This window comes from Cetorhinus maximus, chromosome 15, assembly GCF_964194155.1.
Source record: "Cetorhinus maximus chromosome 15, sCetMax3.hap1.1, whole genome shotgun sequence".
Taxonomy (NCBI): Eukaryota; Metazoa; Chordata; class Chondrichthyes; order Lamniformes; family Cetorhinidae; genus Cetorhinus; species Cetorhinus maximus.
The window spans coordinates 30694653-30716383 of record NC_135893.1 but is presented as its reverse complement, the minus strand read 5'-3'; the positions used below and the strand labels follow the sequence as shown (position 1 = coordinate 30716383).

Genomic DNA, 21731 nt, shown 5'->3' with positions numbered 1-21731 from the left:
TTCATATTAATTCGTTAGAGTTTATTTATATTATATTATAAACTGTATATTTCTTTATTCTTTGATGGGATGTGGGCATCACTGGCAAGGCCAGCTTTTGTTGGCCACCCCTAATTGCCCTTGAATAGAGAGATTTACTCGGCCATTTCAGAGGGCAGTTAGAGTCACCTAAATTGCTGTGGTCTGGAGTCATGTGTAGGTCAGACCAGGTAAGGATGGCAGATTTCCTTCCCTAAAGGGCATTAGTGAACCAGATGGGTTTTTACAACAATCGATGGTAGTTTCATGGTCACCATTACTGAGACTAGGTTTCAATTTCAGATTTTATTGGATTTAAATTCCACCAGCTGCCATGGTGGGATTTGAACCTGTGTCCCCACAGCATTACCCTGGGTCTCTGAATAAGTAGTCCAGTGTCATTACCACTACAGCACCATCTCCTCAACACAACATAAATATATACCATAATGAATTAACTACAACATTTCACAATGAAATCCTTTGAAATCACTCTGATCACTACCTGAATCATCGGACAATTTGTTCCATTAGCCCCGTAGCATAACATCATCAAATCGATTTTCTTCGTCTTCATCAGTGGTAGTACCAGTAAGATCAGCATCATCATTCCACAAGTAATCGTCTTCAGTGACATCAAGTGCATTTGATATTCTGCATTTTGGAAATTATTTTTTGACAATATTGGGATCACATTCATTTCATGCATCTATGAGCCATTGACACAATGTTGCTAGTGAGAGTGCTCACGTATTTCTGCCTTTAGTGAAAGTTTTTTTGCCTTCTAACATTCATTTATTCCACATATTTTGGATACTGTCCTTAAGAGGTTTATTTACACACAAATCCAAGGGTTGAAAAACACTCCTAAGACCGCTGTGAATAATTGCCACATAGGTGTTGGTTGATCTCACATCATGGACTATATTGTCGTCAAGGTGGGATTTGAACATGTCCCTGATGAGCAAACTTTTTTCTTTGCAGAGTCCTCCTGGTCTCAAATTCCACACTTCAGTGATTAATTTCTTTCAACTGCCTACATCCATCCAGACTTTCTCAAGAACATGGATAACAACACCTTTCTGAAATTTCTCTTTGGCGAGAGCTTTGCATTTAAAAATTACCAAGATGGAACCACTGTGAACCGTATCTTCTCATGACCAGATGTCTTTACAAGGATGGCTTTTTTCACCAATTTTGATAACGGTCTTGCTTACTGGCATGTCAAAGTTCATTCATGTTTCATCCATATTTCTAATGCAGGACAATCAATATGTATTCTTTTCTTGATGTCAGATGACAAAACAATGGAATTTGATGATTTTATCATCGAGCTCAGGTGGCAAAAGCTGTGAAACTTTTGCTTTTTGATGGAGTACTAAATTTCACGAAGCTTGTGCACCACCTGACACTGGCCTTGAATTCTGGAATATCACCTTTCTTCGCTCCTCTGAGTGCGTAGAGTCAGATAGCTCTGCGGTTGATAATATTATCATTTTGTTGATGTTCTTTAACCCATTCTGCCACTTTGTTCTCCAGTTTAAATTGAGTTGTGTACTTGTTATTTGTGGTAATCTGAGATGCAATACACCTTTAAGAGAATGTGAGCAGATTGACCAGATGACTGTATTACCCAACTGTTGTGTAGTGCGGGCTACAATGTTAATCAGTAATTTAGAATAGGGTCTGGTTGGAGAAGCACACATGTTAGTGCTCTGCTGCTTGTGTTAATAAACAGCATGTGCTTCATCTTACATTGGTCTCTGCGTCTGCAGTATCTTGTTTACCAACTCACTCGCCATTAGATAGGTGTGCAACCATGTTCGCTGAGCAAAGTGACCCGACAGAGAAGGAACATAACAACTGGCGATGAGGCAAAACACAACCTGTCAATGACACCAAAGGAAGCTGCGGAAATTCAACAGAGGTAAATAAGCCATAAGGCAATTGTCAGTACAGCCTTCATTATAGTCGTCGAAGTTATCACCCTCCAGTATGTCACAGTTTGGCTATATCGAACCATTTGATCAGACTACCAATGACTGGTCACATTATATTGAACGCCTCGTGTTCTTTTTGGTCAACAACGTATTGGCGGAGGAGAAGAGGTGAGCGATCCTCTTATCGACATGTGGCAATAAAACATACGGCCTAATTCGTAGTCTAACGGCACCCAACGCTACAGATTCCAAAACCTTTGATGAGTTGGTAAATCTTGTGAAAGCTGTTTTTAGCCGAAACCCTCAGTAACAATGCAGTGTTTTAAATTTAATTTGAGGTGTCGCACCCCTGGAGTGACAGTCGCTTGTCATTTAGCAGCCATAAAACTACTGACAGAGCACTGCGAGTTTGGGACGTCAATTAATGACATGTTAAGAGACCAATTAGTATGTGGGGTTAATGAAGACGCCATTCAAAAAAGGATATTGTAAGAAACAAATTTAGACTTCAGTAAGATGCTGGAGTTGGCACTCGCAATGGAGGGTGCAGTCGGGGATTCAGAAGCAATCGAGGGAGCACAAAATGGCGCCGTCCTTCACACCAGGAGGGAAGCACCGGTTAGAAATGGTGCGGAAGCTCAGGGCTCCGTGGAAAGGTGGGAATCAGCCACCATTAACAGAACAGCAAAAAGCAATGGTTTAACAGAGAAAACCCACAATAATAATGGCACAAATGGAACCAGGCAGCCTGCAAGCGAATGACAATTTAAAAGAATCAAATGTTTCTACTGCCATCATAATGGACACATTATGCAATTGTGAAGACAGATTAAGACAAAACTTTAAGCAAAAAAGTAGAAATCGTGAAATCCACATAATAGTGGAACCAGATGAAACAGAGTCAGATACTTACTCACTTCACAACTTAAAAATGGGTAAAACAGAGCCAAACGGAGGTGGATACAGGGGCATCCACAACAGTTATAGGGGAACATATGTTCAAATATCGGAATGGAGGAGACCACTCATTAAATCTGGAAAATTCAGATGCTAAATTAAAGACGTATACTGGTGAAGACATATGAGTGAGAGGTATACGCAAGATTCCAGGTACACTATGGAAATCCATCTGTTAATTTATCCCTGATAGTGGTAGTATGGGAGGGTCCAAGTCTACTTGGTTGGAACTAGCTTAAAGAAATAAAGTTGGAGTGGACCAAGATTTTTCAACTCAGAACAAAAGACCTGCAAGAATTATTACAGAAATTTGCCTCTGTCTTCAGGGAAGAGCTTGGGAAGATTCAAGGGTCCAAGCTAAAATCCATGTGGATCCTGGGGCAATCCCCAGATTCTTGAAAGCAAGGCCAGTCCCATATGCATTACGAGAAAAAGTTGATATCGAATTAGCTAGGCTGGAAAGGTTGGGAGTCTAACAACCTGTATAATTTTCCGAATAGGCAGTATCCACAGTTCCAGTACTAAAGCCTGACCAGAGTGTGCGAATATGCGGGAACTACAAGTTGACCGTTAACAAAGTGGCCAGACGTGAGAGGCATCCTGTTCCGAAAATTGATGAATTGTACTCCAAGCTGGCAGTGGGAACCGCATATACGAAGCTTGACATGAGCCACGCTTACTAGCAAGTCGAGCTAGGAAAGGCCTCTCGGGATTTTGTAACTATCAACACACATAGGGGGTTATACCAATATACCAGGATACCCTTCAGAGCCTCATAGGCTTGTGTCATTTTCCAATGGATAATGGAAAATTTACTTCAAGGTTTGCCCCATGTTGTAGTTTATCTCAATGATGTCCTAGTAACAGGACTAACTGATGAAGAACACCTGGCTAACCTGGAAGAGGTATTGAAGCATTTCTGACAAGCTGGAGTACATTTGAAAAGAGAAAAGTGTATTTTCCAAGTAAAAGAAGTGGTTTACCTGGGTCATAGGGTCGACTTGCAGGGCCTTCACCCAGTAGAAGAAAAGGTGAGAGCTATTCGTGAGGCGTTAGGGAATGATTAACTGTTATGGCTGTTTTCTCCCAAATTTGTCAACAGTACTGGCTCCATGATACGGTTTACTCAAGAAAAACCACAGGTGGACTTGGCAAGCTCCACATCAGCAGGCTTTTAAAACAGTAAAGCAGTTGCTACATTCATCAGCTCTATTGGTACATTTCGAACCAAAGGAAGAATTAATTTTGACCTGCAATGCATCCCCTTACACAGTAGGGGCAGTACTCTCCCACCGGATGGCAGATGGCTCCAAACAGCCCATTGGTTACGTCTCAAGAACACTCAGTGTTGCAGGACGAAGATGCTCACAAATAGAGAAAGAGGGCTTATCCATTTTATCTGCTGTTAAATTCCACCAATACATCCATGGTCGCTACTTCACCATTGTATCTGATCACGAGCCACTACTAGGCTTGTGATTCTAGCTGCTTACCAATATATATTTATTCACCGGCCAGGAAGCCAGACTGTAAATGCCGACACACTGAGCCGATTACCAATTCCTCAGTTATTAAACTTTCTGGATTCGACACCAGTACATGCCAAACAAATAAGAGAGTGGACAGACCGTGATCTAGTTTTGTCTTGTGTAAGGGAACAAGTCTTACAGGGATGGTCTAATGAGCCAAAGTCTGATGAAATGAAGCCCTATTTTAATAGGAGATATGAGCTCACCTGCCAAGATGGCATCTTGCTGTGGGGAGCGAGAGTCATTGTGCCTCCGAGAGGAAGAAACCATTATTGACCGAATTGCATAATGCTCACCCTGGCCTCTCTAGAGTGAAAATGTTGGCGCACAGCTACTTCTGGTGGCCAGGGATGAATACAGAAGTCAAAAACTTAATCAAGAGCTGCATACAGTGCCAATAGGTACAGAAATTGCCTCCTTCTGCTCCATTACCTCCCTGGGAATGGCCAGGAAGGCCATGGGTCCACCTCCACATTGGCTACGTTGCCTTTTTTGGGCACAATGTTCCTCTTGATTATAGATGCTCACTCGAAGTGGATGGATGTATATGAGGTGAGATAACCCACATCTGCCGCCACCATAGACAGATTGCGTCAGAGTTTTGTGATACATGGGCTACTAGAGATGATAGTGTTTGATAATGGAATGACATTCACCAGCGGGGAATTCCAAAGATTTACAAGTCTCAATGGCATAACACATGTTAAGACCTTGCCACACCACCCTGCTTCCAATGTTATGGCCGAGTGAGCAGTCCAGGCCTTCAAGTCCGGAATGAAAAAACTGGATGGAGACTCTGTTGCAACTAGATTATCACGTTTCCTACTCAGCTGTAGGACTATGCCACACATGACCACCGATATTGCCCACACAGGGTTATTGATGAAGAGACATCTCAGGACACGTTTGAGTCTCATTAGGCCGAATTTAGGGGGGAGGGTAGAGAGAAGTCAGCAGGCCCAGAAAAACGGGTGCGATTACCACAGTCGTGAAAGAAACTTCACTGTTGGAGACACAGTTTTTGCAAAGAACTTTGGAGATAGGTCTAAATGGCTTTCAGGTGAAATTAGTGCCATGACAGGGCCTCTTTCCTATCACATATTGGTCAAAGGTCAGATAATTAGGAGACACGTAGATCACCTCAGGAAAAGGGAAACAGATCTACAAGAAAGGATGTGCCAAGCATTCCGGTTAGAGTCTACACCATATGTGAAAGGAACTCCATTTGGTTTGGAAGTGCCTGTAGGATCCGTTGAACCTGAGAGAGTTGAAGAGACAAACTTACAGGTTCCTACTAGAGAGCCTTATGGACAGATGCCTCCTGAGAAGGAGGCCTCAGACAAGCCATCCGAAGTCGTAGAACTACAATGTTCGTCACGTTTGAAGAAGCCCCCAGAGAAATTGAATTTGTAAATAGTTTATTTATGTAAATAGCTGATACATTGTAAAGATTGTAAATTGTACTTTTGAGTAAAAAGGGAGGGATGTGGTAATCTGAGGTGCAATACACCTTTAAGAGAATGTGAGCTGATTGACCACTTGACTGTATTACCTAATTGCTGTGCAGCATGGGCTACAATGCTAATCAGTAATTTAGAATGGGGTCTGGTTGGAGAAGCACACATGTGTTAGTGCTCTGTTACTCATGTTAATAAACAGCACGTGCTTCATCTTACATTGGTCTCGGCATCTGCAGGAGTTTGTTTACCAACTCATTCACCAGTAGATAGGCGTGCAAAAGTGTTGCTGAGCAAAGTGACCCGACAGAGAAGGAACATAACATTATTCTTTCTCAAAGGCATTGTGGTAGATTATGTAGTACACATTAGTCTTGTTGATTGGCTGGATGATTGCTGCCAGAGTTGGCGGAGGAAAAATTGAAAGATTCTCGACTTTAAATGAATGAATTGTAGTAATTACTGGTAAGTAATTAATAATCACAAAGCAGTTTTGATCCCTAAAAAATTAGGGTAGACTTTTACACGAGGTATTTGAAAAATTACATATCTTTATGCTAAAAGTTATGAGATTAAGTTTTTTACGAGATCGACTTCTACACGAGTATATAAATTTAAGTCTCATACTTACATATATAGATGCATACAGACATACCAACACTGCAAGGAAATTACTTTCTTCCTAAAAGTGATGATGCAAAGTGGAGGATTATTATAATCAAAGATTTATAATGACTGAATATGAGCAATTAAAATTAATACACTGCTGCTGGTGAGGCATCATGTATGGAACAATTATTAGGATGATGGTGAATATGTGACCTCTGTTCAGAGCACTTTCAACTCAATATCACTGCGTTGGAGGAGGTTCAGAGGAGGATTATTAGATTGATACCTGGAATGAGTGGGTTGACTTATGAGGAAAGGTTAGATAGACTGGGCTTGTTTCTACTGGAATTTAAAAGAGTGAGGGGTAACTTGACTGAAGTATGTAAGATCTTGAGCAGTATTGACAAGGTGGACACGGAAACGATGTTTCCTCTGGTGGGTGAGTCCAGCACTAGGGGGCACTGTTTTAAAATTAGGGACTGCCCTTTTAGGACAGAGATGAAGAAAAAATTTTTCTCTCAGAGGGTTGTGTGACTTTGGAACTCTCTACCTCTAAAGGCAGTGGAGGCGGGATCATTGAATATTTTTAAGGAAGAGGTAGATAGATTTTTGTTAGGCAAGGGAATGAAAGGTTATCAGGGGTAGATGGGAATGTGGAATTCAAAACACAAACAGAGGAGCCATAATAAAAACAAAATATGCTGGGAAAACTCAGCAGGTCTGGCAGCATCTGTGGAGAGAGAAACAGAATTAACGTTTTGAGTCCATATGACTCTTCAGAGCGGCCGTGATCTTATTGAATGGCGGAGCAGGTTTGAGTGGCCAAATGGCCTACTTCTACTCCTATTTCATATGTTCGTATGTAAATATTGTCTGAAACTGCAGTTTTAACCTGAGACATTAATTCAAAGCAGCTGTCAAATGCTTTGACAAGCCACTTTGGCCTTTACATTTAAAGGTTTTCTTGCAGTCAGCCTGCTTAAAGATTTTCTTGTTTTCTAAAGAAAGCCCATTCCCCCACCTTGCACCTAAATACTTCTATATCAGTTCCTGTTGTAACTGAAGTAGATCCAGAGAATAGTCTAACTGACTTTGTTAAAACACCTAGGGATCTATCAGCTTTAGTGCTGAAAAGAATGTGAACTTACTAACCCTCGATCAATGTAGGAACGTGCCAAGCAACAGCCTGGGCCGTGAATATTTTATTCCAGTTGTCAAGGCATAACAAACCTGTTTTTCTTGAAATATTGATGCACCTTTTATTAAATTTAAAGGCAAATAGTCAGCCACCTATTTTGAAACTGCTGTTTTTAAATTTGAAAAAAATATGATAGGCATTCATATTTCCCTTTGTGCATTGCTGCAAAAGTCCAGCTATACAGAGAAAGCATTGGCTGAAACAGGGAGGGGAACACATCAGAGAGAATAAAAGAAAGATGGATAGACAAAGTTTCATGCACAGGAAACAAGAAAAGGGGTGTGGAGTCAGAGAGTGTAGGTGATGTGGAATGAATAAGTGAGACAAGGGGATGCAGAGCCAATGAGTGAACGGGATGTGGAGTGAGTGAGTGAAGGGGATGTCGAGTTGGTGAGTAAAGGTGTTACTGAGCAGAGAGTGAAGGGGATGCAGACTCGGAGAGTGATGGAGATGCAGAGCCAGAGAGTGATGGGGATGCAGAGTCAGAGTGAAGGGGATGCAGTCAGAGGGTGAAGCGGATATGGAGTCGGAGAGAGACAGAGTTGCAGAGTCAGAGAGTGATGGGATTGCAGAATTGGACAGTGATGCAGCTGTGTAGTTGGAGAGTGATGGGGCTGTAGAGCAAGTGAGTGAAAGTATTTGTAGCAGGCAAATGAAGGGACGTGGAGTGAGTGAGTGAAAAAATGCAGAGTCAGTGAAGGGGATGCTGAGTCAGTGAGTGAATGAAAGCAATCTTAGCTGATTTTACTTTAAGCTTGGGATGGCGCCCAATTGTATCTTCCCTGCCCAATGTTTGTCTGGTTGGCAGACTTAGTTTTACCAATGGGACCTTATTTGGCCATGAATATGCCAGAAGAGGGAGAGCTTGGGAGCAAAATTAATTATTTTTTCCAATTGATATTGTCAAGCACTTTCACATCAGGCAGAACTCAATGCTGTACTGTGTGGCGATCTTCAGTTTGGACCTCAGTCACTACTTGACTAATTGCAAAACTGTCATTTCAGAGAAATTATAGAAAACCACCCATTGAGGAAATTTCAGAAGAACAGAAAGCTCTGAAAACACATGGGTGACTAATCCCAAATACTCATTGGGTATCACTTCCAGTGTTTTATGTTCTTATAAAATGGACTTTGGTGCTCACCGAGGCGAGGAATGCTATTAACTAGGTCATGAAAGGAGTCTTCTTTAAGAAACCCAGTGATAACATCAAGCAGTCTCAGGTAATGTAGAGAAATTAGATGCAGAGCCAAACTCAGCTCACTCTGCACCAATATATGCATCTCAGCACCAACACCAGAACAGTAGGGTCAAAGCATGAGTGTAGCTTTATTCTGTTTATTTGCACCAGCTGTCCTGTGTCCTCTCATTGAAGGTTGTTAGGGTCAGTTCTCTGCCATGGAGCAATGCACATGCTATGGGGTGATAAGCTAACTTCTTGAACTGCTGCAGTCCTTGAGGTTTATACACCCAGTGATGCGAGAGAGGGAGTTCCAAGATTTTAATCCAGCGACATTGAAAGAACAGCAGTATTTTTCCAAGTCAGGATGTTGTGTGACTTAAAGGAGAATTTGCAGCTGGTGGCGTTCCAGGTGCCTGCTGCCCTTGTTCTTCCAGATGGTACAGGTTGTGGATTTTGAAGGTGCTGTCAAAGAAGCCTTAGCGAGTTGTTGCAGTGAATCTTGTAGATGTTATGTACTGCTGCCACTGAGTGCTGGTGGTGGAGGAAGTGTATTTTTAAGTTGATGGATGGCGCACCAATCAAGTGGGCTGCTTTGTCCTAGATGGTGTTGAGCTCCTTGAGTGTTATTGGAGCTGCACTCATCCAAGCAAGTGCAGAGCATTCTATCACACTCCTGACTTGTACTTTATAGGTGGTGGGCAGGCTTTGGGGAGTTGCTTGCTACATAATTCCCAGCCTCTGACCTGCTTTTGTGACTATAGTATTTATGTGGCTGGTCCATTTAAGCTTTTAGATGATAGTAATCCCCAGGACGTTGATGGTGGGGGATTTCAGCGACTGCTCTTGTCACTTATCATCCCAAGCCTGAACGCTGTCCAGGTCGTGCTGCGTGTAGGCATAGACTGCTGTTTCATTATCTGAGGAGTAACAGAAGGAACTGAACACTGCAATCACCAGTGAACACCCCATTTCTGATCCTATGACGGAGGGCACAGAGGAAGCAGGTTAAGATGTTTGGCCTGAGGTGAAGAGCAATTACATAGAAATTGAAATGAACTAATTGTAATTAAAAATGTTACATCTGGACTTAACTCCTAAAAAATCTTTACATAACAATTTATCATGAATTGTGAGATAAATAATATGATAAAATATTGCAATAACAATAATGTGAGATAATCCATGGTTTCAAAACTTGTATTTTTTGAGACGTATCCTAATTGAAAAGAGAAACCGAAAAGGGAAACTGAGAAAGAAAACTGACCCTCCTAGTTTCTAAGGACTGAAACTGAGATTGGAAACCAAAACTTCTGGGGAGACTGAAACTGGTTGAAACCATATGAAAAGGACAGAGCCATCAGAGCTCAGATGTTGATCTCTGTGGTGTAGTACAAGCAGGCTGAAGAAGACAGGGCCTAGGTCTAGATGCTGAAAATAAGCAAATTTACAGTTGCTGCAGCTGTTTCTATTACTTGAAGATAACATTGGTGATGGACACCAGGGGTGGGGAACCCCTGGCCCGGGGGCCGGATTCACTTTTTCATCTGGCCCGCGATGAGATTTCAAACTCTGGCCCTGACCCCCCCCCCCCCCCAATGCGTGCTGCACTCTGGGCCAGCTGCCACCACGTTCTGATACCTGAGCCTCAGCCACAGTCACCAGAGACCAAGGGAGAGAGGGGAGAGAGCGAGGCCCAAGATCCAGGAGCAGGATGTAGGGCAGGGACAGGAAGCTACCCAGTGCTGATCGGGTGGTGAAGTGTGAGTAACCTGGGGCGGGGAGAAAGGGAGCAGGACAACCAACTCCATCGGTGGCTCACCCCTCTCTTCCCCTCCCAGCTCCACTGGTGTCTGGGGACAGGAGCTCAGCCCTTGCAGACTGAGGAAGAGACTCAAGCTCCAGGCCCAGGTGCAGACTCGGACTGGGAGTTGGCCAGGGCCTTGGGTTGTTGAGTCGCTCACCTGGGCTGCTTTGGAGGTGAGACAGAGTGGGAAAGGAGAGAGAGACAGAGAAACAGAGAAGGAAAGGAGAGAGAGAGACAGGCAGACAAAGTGGGAAAGGAGAGAGAGAGACAGACAGATAGAATGGGAAAGGAGAGAGATAAACAGACAAAGTGGGAATCAGAGAGAGACAGACAGAGAGTGGGAAAGGAGAGAGACAGAGAGACAGAGTGGGAATCTGAGAGAGAGACAGACAGAGTGGGAAAGAAGACAGAGAGACAGACAGACAGAGTGGGAATCTGAGAGAGAGACAGACAGAGTGGGAAAGGAGAGAGAGAGACAGACAGACAGAGTGGGAATCAGAGAGAGAGACAGACAGAAAGAGTGGGAAAGGAGAGAGAAAGAGAGAAAGATGCAGACAAAGTGGGAAAGGAGAGATGGAGACAGAGAGAGAGAAAAGCCAGTTGAGAGTAGCAACATCATCAGTGCCAGAAGACACAACAAGGCTCATTAAGGAAAGCAAACTCAGTCATCGCATTAAAGCAGTGGGTGAGTTGAATGTTTCTGTATTCTCTGTAAAAAATAAATAAATTAAGTTGGTTTTTATGTGTGTGTGGCCCGCGACTGATTTTGTCCATGTGTGAGTGCCCTTGATAAGAAAAAGGTTCTCCGCCCCTGATCTACATTCAGACTGTGGTAAACAGAGTTGTGGAGGTTCTGCAGATGTGTGACACATTTGGTGAAGATCATGCCCGTGGAACTCAGTTTGGTTGTGCACTGCTGTTGGCTGGGGAGCAGGCTAAATCCTAGAAGAAGAGGAGCTAAGATTCCTCGTAAGGAAGACAGAGTTTTGAAGGATTTTGGGACTGAGATTGATGACCTATGTGCTGGGTGGACTCCGAAGCCTATTCATAAGATCTGTCTTCTTTGTATCTGCCATTTAATGTGTAATTTATAGTTTATAATCAGCCACAATTTGTCTGCTTAGGTAAAGGAGGTTACCCAAGATAGTATTTAGTATTTGGTTTGTTTGACTCTTGAATAATAACAATTATTTTGTTTTAAACTGTGGAATCATGTGGCTTAATTCTTTCAGTAAATAACTGGTATTTTGGATTGTTTTTTTAAAGTTACAGGTCTCGAACGAGATCATAGCAATAAGGACAGACTATATGACTTGGAAATATGGAGTGAATTTTGTCTGTGTTCTGGTCCAATTACCTCTCATCCTCTAACCCTGTTTCATTTGAAGATTCGCTATGTTTAAGGCCCAAAGAGATTAACTAACAGAACCAAAGAAGCTTACATGCATTGAGGGAGGTCACTTAACCGAATGTTTCTGTGCCAAAAACACCCAAAACTACTTCCACCACCTGCCCTCTTCGCATATCTTCCTTTGCTTCACTTCCACTTTCCCATAACACATGCAAAAGGTTTTATCTCAACTACATTGTGTGGCAAAGCTATCTATGTTCAGGTAACTTTTTACATAAAGGAATCTCTACTAATCTCCCTGCTCACTCGTGGTAATTTCAAATTGATGACCCTTATAGCCCCCATTCATTGTCAAATCCTTCATAATTATAATAATCTCTATTGAATCTTTGCTAGTCTCAAGTCCTTCCTTTCAATTATAGTTTTTCATTGCTGGTATCATTGTACTGGATAAATTTGTGCCTCACAACCTTTCCAGCTTCAACATGCCTTACATTAAGAAGCATTAAAAACTTTACAAAGTACTCTAAACTGTGACCAAACTGTAGCTTTGTACAAATCTATTATTATTTTCTCGCTTTTGCAGTCTTTATAAAATGAATTTATTAAAACGACATGAAACTATGTATTTGAAGGGTTTTGGATGAGTTGAGAGGTTTTGGATATACATATCAAAGCTAGATATGCCGATCTCTTCTATAGGGTTTTTAGCAAGACTCTTGATAAGATTCCACATGGTAGAGTGGTCAGAAAAGTAAAAGCCCATGAGCTTGAAGGGAAAGTGACAAATTGAATGCAAATTTGGCTCAGTGGGAGGAAGTAAAGGGTAATGATTGACTTGTGTTTTTGTGATTGAAAGGCTGTTTCCAGTGGGGTTCCAAAGGACTGAGTACTAGGTAACTTGCTTTTCATGGTATACATCAAAGATTTAGATTTAAACATAGGGGCATGATTGAGAATTCTGCTATCTCCCCATGACATTCAATAGCACTACCATTTCTGAATCCCAATCATCAATATCCTGAGAGTGACCATTAACTAGAAACTTAACTTGGGCCAGGCAATGACCATCTCCAACAAGACAGAATCAATCTAACCGTCTCCCCTTGATATTGAATAGCATGACTATCACTGAATCTCCTACCATCAACATCAGGGATTACCATTGACATGAAACTTAATTGGATCAATCACATAAATACTGTAGCTACAAGATCAGGTCAGAGGCTGAGAATTCTGCAGCAAGCAACTCACATCCTGACTCCCTAAAGTCTGTCCACCGCCTACAAGACAGGAGTGTGATGGAATACTCTCTACTTGCCCAGACGAGTGCAGCTCCAATCACGCTCAAGAAACCCGACACCATCTAGGACAAAGCAGCCCGCTTGATCGGCACCTCATCCACCTACAAACGTCCACTCCCTGCACCACTATCGCATAGTGACAGTACTGTGTACTATCCACAGGATGCATTGCAGCAACTTGCCAAGCCTCCTTCAACAGCACCTTCCAAACCTGCGACCTCTATCACCTAGAAGAACAAAAGCAGCAGGCACATTGGAATACGACAAACTGTAAGTTTCACTCCAAACCACACACCATCCTGACTTGGAACTATACTCCTTCATTGTTGCTGGGTCAAAATCCTGGAACTCCCCCCTAATGGTACTTGGGGTGTACTTATACCACATGGAATACAGCAGTTCAAGAGGCAGCACACCACCACCTTCTCAAATGCAATTAGGGATGGACAACAAATGCTGGCCTTGCTAGTAAGATTCACATCCCATGAATGAATTAAAGCGAAGTTTGCAGATGAAAATAATTTGGCCATGTGGTTCATAGTAAGGAAGAATGTTGTAGACTTAAAGAAGATTTTGATGGGCTGGTCAGTTTGGCAGAAAAGTGACAAATGGAATTCAATCCAAAGTGCAAGATAGTGCATTTGGGGAGGAAAAACAAGGTAAGGGAACACACATTAAATGGCAGGATACTGAGAAATGTAGAGGAACAGAGGGACCTGGAATGCAGGTCCACAGAACTCTGAAGGTTGTTAAGAAAGGAAGGAGATTATGCTAGAATTGTATAAAACACTGGTTAAGCCACAGCTGGAGTACTGTGTATAATTCTGGCCACTGTGTTGCAGGAAGGTTGTGATCACACTAGGGAGGGTACGGAGGAGATTTACGAGGATGTTACCAGGACTGGAGAATTTTAAGTTTGAGGAGTGATTGGAAAGGCTGGGATTGTTTTCTTTGGAACAGGGGAGGCTGAGGGGAGATTTAATTGAGGTTTATACAACTATGAGTGGACAGGAAGGACCTATTTCCCTTAGCAGAGGGTCAATAACCAGGGCGTCTAGAGTTAAAGTAATTGGTAGATGTATTAGAGAGGAGATGAGAATTTTTTTCATCTATAGGGTGGTAGGGCTCTAGAACTCACTGAAAGGCAGGAAACCCCATCAGATTGAATTGCCATAACCTACAAAGCAGGCTGAAAAATAGGATTAGGCTGAGTAGATATTTTTTGGCCGGCAAAGACATGATGTGCCAAATAGTTTCTTTCTGTAGAATTCTGATTCTATAGCAGCAAATATGTTTGCAAAACATTGTTAAAAATAACTTGGTCACAGCTTCTCTCTGCTACTTTCAGTTTGAGGGTTTCACAGATAGCAAAAACAAAAAGGAGGCAGCAAGCTGGAACCAGATGGCACAGAAAAAAGTTACAAACATACAAAACCATCACACAGAGAAAGTCAATCTGGTCAATCAAGCCTGCCCCACATTATCATGGCTGAGGCATCATGGTTAGAGGTTTTATCATTCCCTCCCGAAAACCAACCACCCCCACCCCCCACCCCCCTTGTGGTTGCCCAAACACCCCACAGCTGTAATTTCCTGGGCTATTTTAGAGACTGATCTTATGCTCCTTTTATGAGTCATTAGGTTAGTGGTTTGCCCAATGTGGAATTGAGCCATACAGATGGTTAGCTTTGGCTATGAGTGTGTTCTTGTCTTACCTGAAGGTAAGCACTGAGCACCTCCTGGCTTCACCAGCTCTGAGTTACTGCTGATGGCTTTGCAAATCTTACACAGATTTCCAATTTCTTGGAATAGATCAAAACTCTCATCATAGATGACACTGCCCTTTCAGGAGAGAAAGAAAGAGGGAGAGAAAAAGAAATTTCTCACATTTCAACATCAAACATTGTCTTACATCACCTATGAAAGCAGCTTCATATATTCCATGAACATCATGGACACAGGAGAACACCATCCGGGTCAAAGCAGCCCACCTGATTGGCATGCCATTTTAAACAATTACTCCCTCCACTACTGGTGCAGAGTGGCTACAGTGCGTACCATCTACAAGATGCACTTTAGTGACAGTGTCTTTCAAGCGTGTGACCTCCACCATGTAGGAGAAGGGCAGCAGATGCATGGAAACACCACCAACTACAAATTCCCCTCCAAGCCACATGCCATCCTGACTTGGAACCATATCACTGTTTCTTCACTGTTACTGGGTCAAAAACCTGGAACTCCCTTTCTAACAGCACTGTGGGTGTACCTACATCACATGGACTTCAGAGGTTCAAGAAGGCAGCTCACCACCACCTTCTCAAGGACAATCAGGGTGAGCTATATTTGCTGGCCTTGTCAGTGACATTCACAATCCCATGTATAAATAAAAAAAATCTACTATAAGAATGAAAGCTTTTTAATGATCAACTCATTTCACTATGACTAATCAGGTACCTAATTGATTCCATTCCCAATGTTTTGTTGGCCATTTTTTAAGGGCTCGCAATTGCAGAACATTGCTACAATTTTAAAAACTCATGTTGGGGATGTGGGCATTACTATCTAGGCCAACATTTATTACTTATCCCTACTTGCCCTTGAGAAGGTGGTGGTGAACCTCCTTCTTGAACCGGTGCACTGTGGCAAAGGTACCTTCCCACACTGCTGTCAGATAGCGAGTTTCAGGATTTTGACCCAGTGAGGGTGAGGAAATAGCAATATATGTCCAAATCAAAATGATGCATGACTTGGGAGCATGGAGGTGATGGTGTTCCCATGCACTGGTGCCCTTGTCCTTCCAGCTGGCTGAAATTTTGAGTTTGGTACATGCTGTACTATTTGTTTTGCACAATCAGTGCCCAATCTCAGCCAGGTCGCTGCTGGAAGGGTGAGTACTTTCTACAAAAGTATAGGGATTGTTTGGAATTGGAAAAGGTCATAGATGCAAAATAAGCCCATTCCTTGCTCATATATAATTCCCATCTTCCAACAAGGGAGGCAGGAGAAGAAGCAAATGGTGAGGTATCCACTGAATCACTTTCATGCACTTCATAGTGCTATTGTAGGGAAAAATCTCTTACAGAAAAGGAGTCTTATTCTTTAAAAAAACTGTTGAAAAGTATTTCAGCTTTTGTGACATTTAGGCAGGGTGACTTTGTAACAGATCACTGGAAAAGGAAGGCTACAATTGGAAAAAAGGTGACATGAGTCAGTTATGTACCATATCTCCTATCACATGATTATCTTGCTTTCTTGTGCGGTTCACTCCCAGAATCCCAAACACAACGAAGACCATGGCACCTGTATCCACCAGAGGACGTACTGCTGGCTTCCCACAGCCATCGTTCATGCAGGGGTTGAAGTCAAAGGTTGGAGTCTCCTCAACATTCAAGACTGAGAAAGCTGAATAAAAGTACATCATTAAACATGGGCACCATTTTTAAATAAGACACAATTTTTATATGCCTTTATTGTTTTTTGTTGAAAATGAGATTCTCTCTTCTTATTTACTATTTAAAAAAAACTTTTTTCTCCCCTTCCTCTTCCTTTTCTTCTACATAATTCATAGGACCTTGGGTGAAGGACCTGGTTCCAGGTTGTCAGCAATGCCATTCTGAAACCAGCCACAGCAAAGTACTCTAAGGTGACATTCTCTAGCCACACCTTCCACCCCTCTCCCACTCACTACTAGAACTTTTCAATGACCATGTCCCTGCGCTTGTAACTTTATCACTACTCTTGCTTCAAAAGTATCTTAAAAACCTACTTCTTTGACTGCATCTTTGGTTTCTCACTCTTAATCCTTCCATCTGTTTATCACTATCCTCCTCTCCATTTCTAATGCTTGTCAAGGTGTTTCCTATGAAAGTTGTAGTCGAGTGGGCTTGGGTTAGCAGGAACCTATCCAATTGTCTTGCACACCCTTTAGGAAATGCCTAGCTTTTACTCGATGCCTCCTCACTGCGACATGGCCAGGATCAATGGCAGTGATCATGGTGAACTATAGTGATGAGTAAGTCTCCAACTTTTCCTTGACACCTAAGAGCTCATTTCTGGTTATGCACTTCTGGTGGGGGGTGCTGGTTTTATGTATCAGGAATCACAGACATGCTGCTCTTAATTTTCTGTCTATTAAAATCAAGGATGGTTTTAATCAGGGCATCACGCTCAGGATATTCTGCTGGCATCGGTTTCCAGACTGCCCACCAGCAGAGTGAACTCACAAAATTTAGAATCTGGAAATGATGACTCTCTAATTCTTCTTTTCAAAGCACCAATTTCAAGAGATAACAGCATTTTTGCACACTTTTTTGAATATTTTGCTTGTAATGTAATGCGACTAATTAAACAGTAACCTGGCTTATTATTGCTTGTTGAGATTGAAGTTTCTGATATAACAGAGTGAGCTTATGAAACCCCATCTGACCCTGAAATTATGTCACAGGCATTCCGCTGTTCTTTCTGATGGTGTTAATGGCACTAAAATTATGGGCATTGCCTGGTCAACAACTCCTCTTTCTCACCCCAAAAAACAGTTCCTGGGCCAATCTACACATTGCAAGCCAAGATGGTCCTAGATGGAAAGCTATTTAACCTTGGGAGCTATGTCTGATCTTGGAGGTAGACTTCCTCCACGTTCCAGGCCTATTGCAACACCTAATAGTTGTGCAGCTAACTCAGCCAAAACTAAGAATCAAACCTGGTCTCATGTGGTGACAAAGTGCTAAACAGTTAGATATGGTGAAAGGTATGCTTTAAAGGTTTCCTTCAGCATTTTGAACACAGACTTTGTCTTGGAATTTCCCTTAATTCAAATTTTGCCTGTTGGCTTGAGTTGAAAAGAAACTATGCTTCTTTACCTGACTGTTCTACTTAAAACCCTCTTCCATGTCTCCTGCACCCTCACCTCCAATAACATGTAGAGCTCATGAACTTCTTCATCACTTAAGACTGGGACTATCCATTCAGCCACCTCTTCTGCTTCCCACCCTTGCTCTAGCCCACTGGATCAAATTTTCTCAAAGGGTTCCTGATTCCCTGGCTCTGAGCTCAAAAAGAAACAGAAAATTTATGGCACAGGAAACCATTCAGACCTTTGTGTCAATGCTGGCCAAAAAAGGTTATCCAACTTAATCCCACTTTCCAGCTCTTGGTCTCTAACATTTTAGGTTACAACATTTCAAGTGCGTATCAAGTGTTTTTTCAATGTGACAGAGTTTCTGCCTCTACTACCTTTTTAAACACTGAGTTCCAGACTCCCACCATTCTATGAGTGAAAAAAAAAGTTTTTCTCAACTCCCCGCCTAATCCACTACCAACTACTTTAAATCAATGCCCTCTGGTTATTCACCTCTCACTAAGAGAAATGGGTTTCCCTTATCCACTCCATCTAAACCCCTCATAATTTGAAACACCTCAATTAAATCTCCCCTTAGCCTCCTGGCTAAGAAAACAACCCCAACTTATCCAAACTTTCCTCACAGCTAAAATTCTCTATACTTGACAATATCCGTGTAAATACCCTTTGTACCTTCTTTAGTCTGATCACATCCTTCCAGTAAGCCAGAATTGTAAGAGGTACTCTGGTTGTGACCTAACTAGTGTTTTATACAGTTCTAGCATAACCTTCCTGCTCTTATATCCTATGTCATGCCTAATAAATGAAAATATCCCTATATGCCTTCTAAACCACATTATCTTTCTGTCATGCCCAAGAGGAAAAGAAAATGCAGGCCTACGGGGAGAAGGACCAGGAGTGGGACTAGCTAAATAGTTCTTGCAGAAAGTCATCATGGGCTTGATTGGCCAAATGGCCTCTTTCTGTGCTGTAACCATTCTATGGTTCTATGTGCAGGATCGTTCCAGATTTGCACCAAGTGCAGGAGCGGGTGTGAAAATAGTCGTTTTACCCACCGGCCGCGATGGCGGATTTTCGTGCTGTATCGTCCCATTCCCGGCACGTCCTGCCTCATTAATAATTTATTCACGGGAAACACTCTGGATCGCTGACGGGCGAGCTTGGCTTTTCCCGCCACGCTGTGACCTCAGCACTTCCTCGCTCTGGGCGCCGTATTTAAAATGCACCAGAGCACAGCCTACTTCATGTCTACAGACCAGGACTGCTCCAGGCGATAGATGGCCCCAAAAGCAAAGGTGATGGCAGCCCCCAAATTTAGTCACGCCTCGCTGGGGCGCCTGCTGGATGCAGTGGAAGGCCTCCACAATGTCCTTTACCCCTGCTCTGGCTGCAGGATGTCCACCAGTCACCTATCCAGCCTGGGAGGCGGTGACAGCGGCAGTCAGTGCCACCGGAGCACAGAAGAGGTCAGCCATCCAGTGCAGGAAGAGGATGAATGCTCTAATTCGTTCCACCAGGGTAAGTCAGCCACTTCATCACTCTCAATTCACACACTCACAAGCCATCACGCATCCACAGGGATCTCACACCTCAAGGGACAACACCTCTAACTTTCACACACCCTCACATCTCCATCAGATTCATCCTCTGGAGCTTGCGCCCTCATCCCGTCCATGGTTCCACTTACCACACAAACATTCCACGCAGTGCTATGCATCCTGCTCACACTCTTTCCATCTGTTTTCATGCAGGAGAAGCTGGCTCACAACAGCAGGGAAAGGTCCCAGACCAGGGGTGGAGTGGTCCACATTAGGCCCCTCACTCACTTTGAGGGGCGTGCCATTGCACTGACTGGAGAACACATTGATTGTGCCTGCAGCAACAGTGAGCTCGGCGGCAAAAACCCACGGAAGGATCCTGCACAACATCATCCCTCTCTCAACACAACTGCGACTACGCTCTCCCCTGCTTCTGACTCTGCCGCCATGCACTTATTATCTCTACTTTGGTTCACAGGGAGCTCTGCCAAGCAACCAACGCCCTCAGTGAGCCAGTCCCTCAGCTCCATCCAGGTCCTAACTTCCAGCCCAAAGGGCATCTCTTTCATTGAAGAGTTGGAAATAAGCAGCCTCGAAGACCCATCACAGTGCTTACCCACACCCTCCACCAGCACAGAGTCACACACTTCAGTGGGACCTAGATCTAGAGCAGGCTTGGGTTCACAATCTGGTGGGCACCGCATGGACATGTGTCCGCAGCAGGAGGAGGCAGGTTCAGCTGAGCTCCCCAGCACTTGGAGGACTGCTGCGGAAGAGGCATCTGTGAGGTCCGATTCAGATGATGAGCCTCTGGATTTGGCCTTCCAACTCATTGTGGAGAGTCAGCAGAAGGCGAGGGAACATCACACAAAGCTATTAGAAGCCCCCAACAGAGTGGCATGCGAGTCAGAGGAGTGCATCTGCCTGCTCTCTGATGAAGTGGTGCCCACATGTGCTCGTATGGAGGTCTCCATAGGAAGGATGATGGACGCCATGGAGACCTGGTCCAGCAGAATGTGGCGATGCATGTGGACCTGCACTCCATCACGGTAGCCATTGGTGAGCACCTGCGGTAGCAACATGAGAGGGAAATGAGGCACCTTCATGTCCCTTCAGGTGATCCTTCACCTCAAGGAGTCAGGCCAGGACCCTCGGGCACCCAAAGGGAGGAGGACCGGCAACTGGACACCCCTAGGTCGTCCACTTAGGAATCTCAGAGGCTGTCTGCTCCCTCCGAATCCCCTTTTCCTGTGACCCCCTCAACCTCATCCCTCTGTCACCACAGAAAGAGCAGCTGGACCACAGGAGGACAGCTAAAGCAAGCCAGGGCCCTCAAGGCCTCGGCTCTCCAGGGGGTGCATGCCAAAGGCAATTGAGGCAACAGGGCCAAATATTGCACAGGCTGTCTCCACCCCTGCTGCGGATGTCAGGGCACCTAGAAGAAGTGGCAAGCCTAGAAAAGTTAAGAAATTCTGATCACAAGTGGTTGCACGGGTGAACATATTTTGTCACTTTATAATCAGAAAATACATTCACTTTCACTGAATAATGTGTAATGTCTTTCAGCTTAATTGACAGGCTTCATGAGTCCTCCCACTGCATCCTCCCCCCCACTAGCAGGTCAGCTGCACACAGCCAGACCACAGTGATTCTGGAGGGAGAAGGATGTGTGTGGCAGGACCTTTCAGAGCCTTGTGCAAGCACTCTCCCATGCATGCATCACACTCATCTTACTGTCCCGAGAATTTTCAATGCTGCCTGCTAGGGTTCTCATTCAGTTGTCCATCTGAGCTGACCTTCATATCTGCCCACCCACTGATTGAACTCTCATGCTGCATCTATGCCCGTCCAACACGAGGCTCCACTCACTTTCGATTTCTGTGAAATGGTAGTCGTCAAGTTTCTCATATGTTTCCCGTCCTTTCCCCTCTCCCAGTCACCTACATCCTTTCCCCCATCACTGTGGTCCTCTTCCATCTCTCCA

The 21731-nt window shown here is 43.6% G+C and overlaps 1 protein-coding gene across 1 annotated transcript in view; it reads right to left on the bottom strand.

Annotated features, from left to right (window-relative positions):
- The window catches only part of disp3 (dispatched RND transporter family member 3), a 748238-nt gene that overhangs the window by 61947 nt on the left and 664560 nt on the right, over positions 1-21731 (bottom strand). Inside the window, 2 exon segments of the mRNA XM_078559213.1 lie at positions 15067-15193; positions 16572-16753. Coding sequence (XP_078415339.1) covers positions 15067-15193; positions 16572-16753 — 309 coding nt within the window.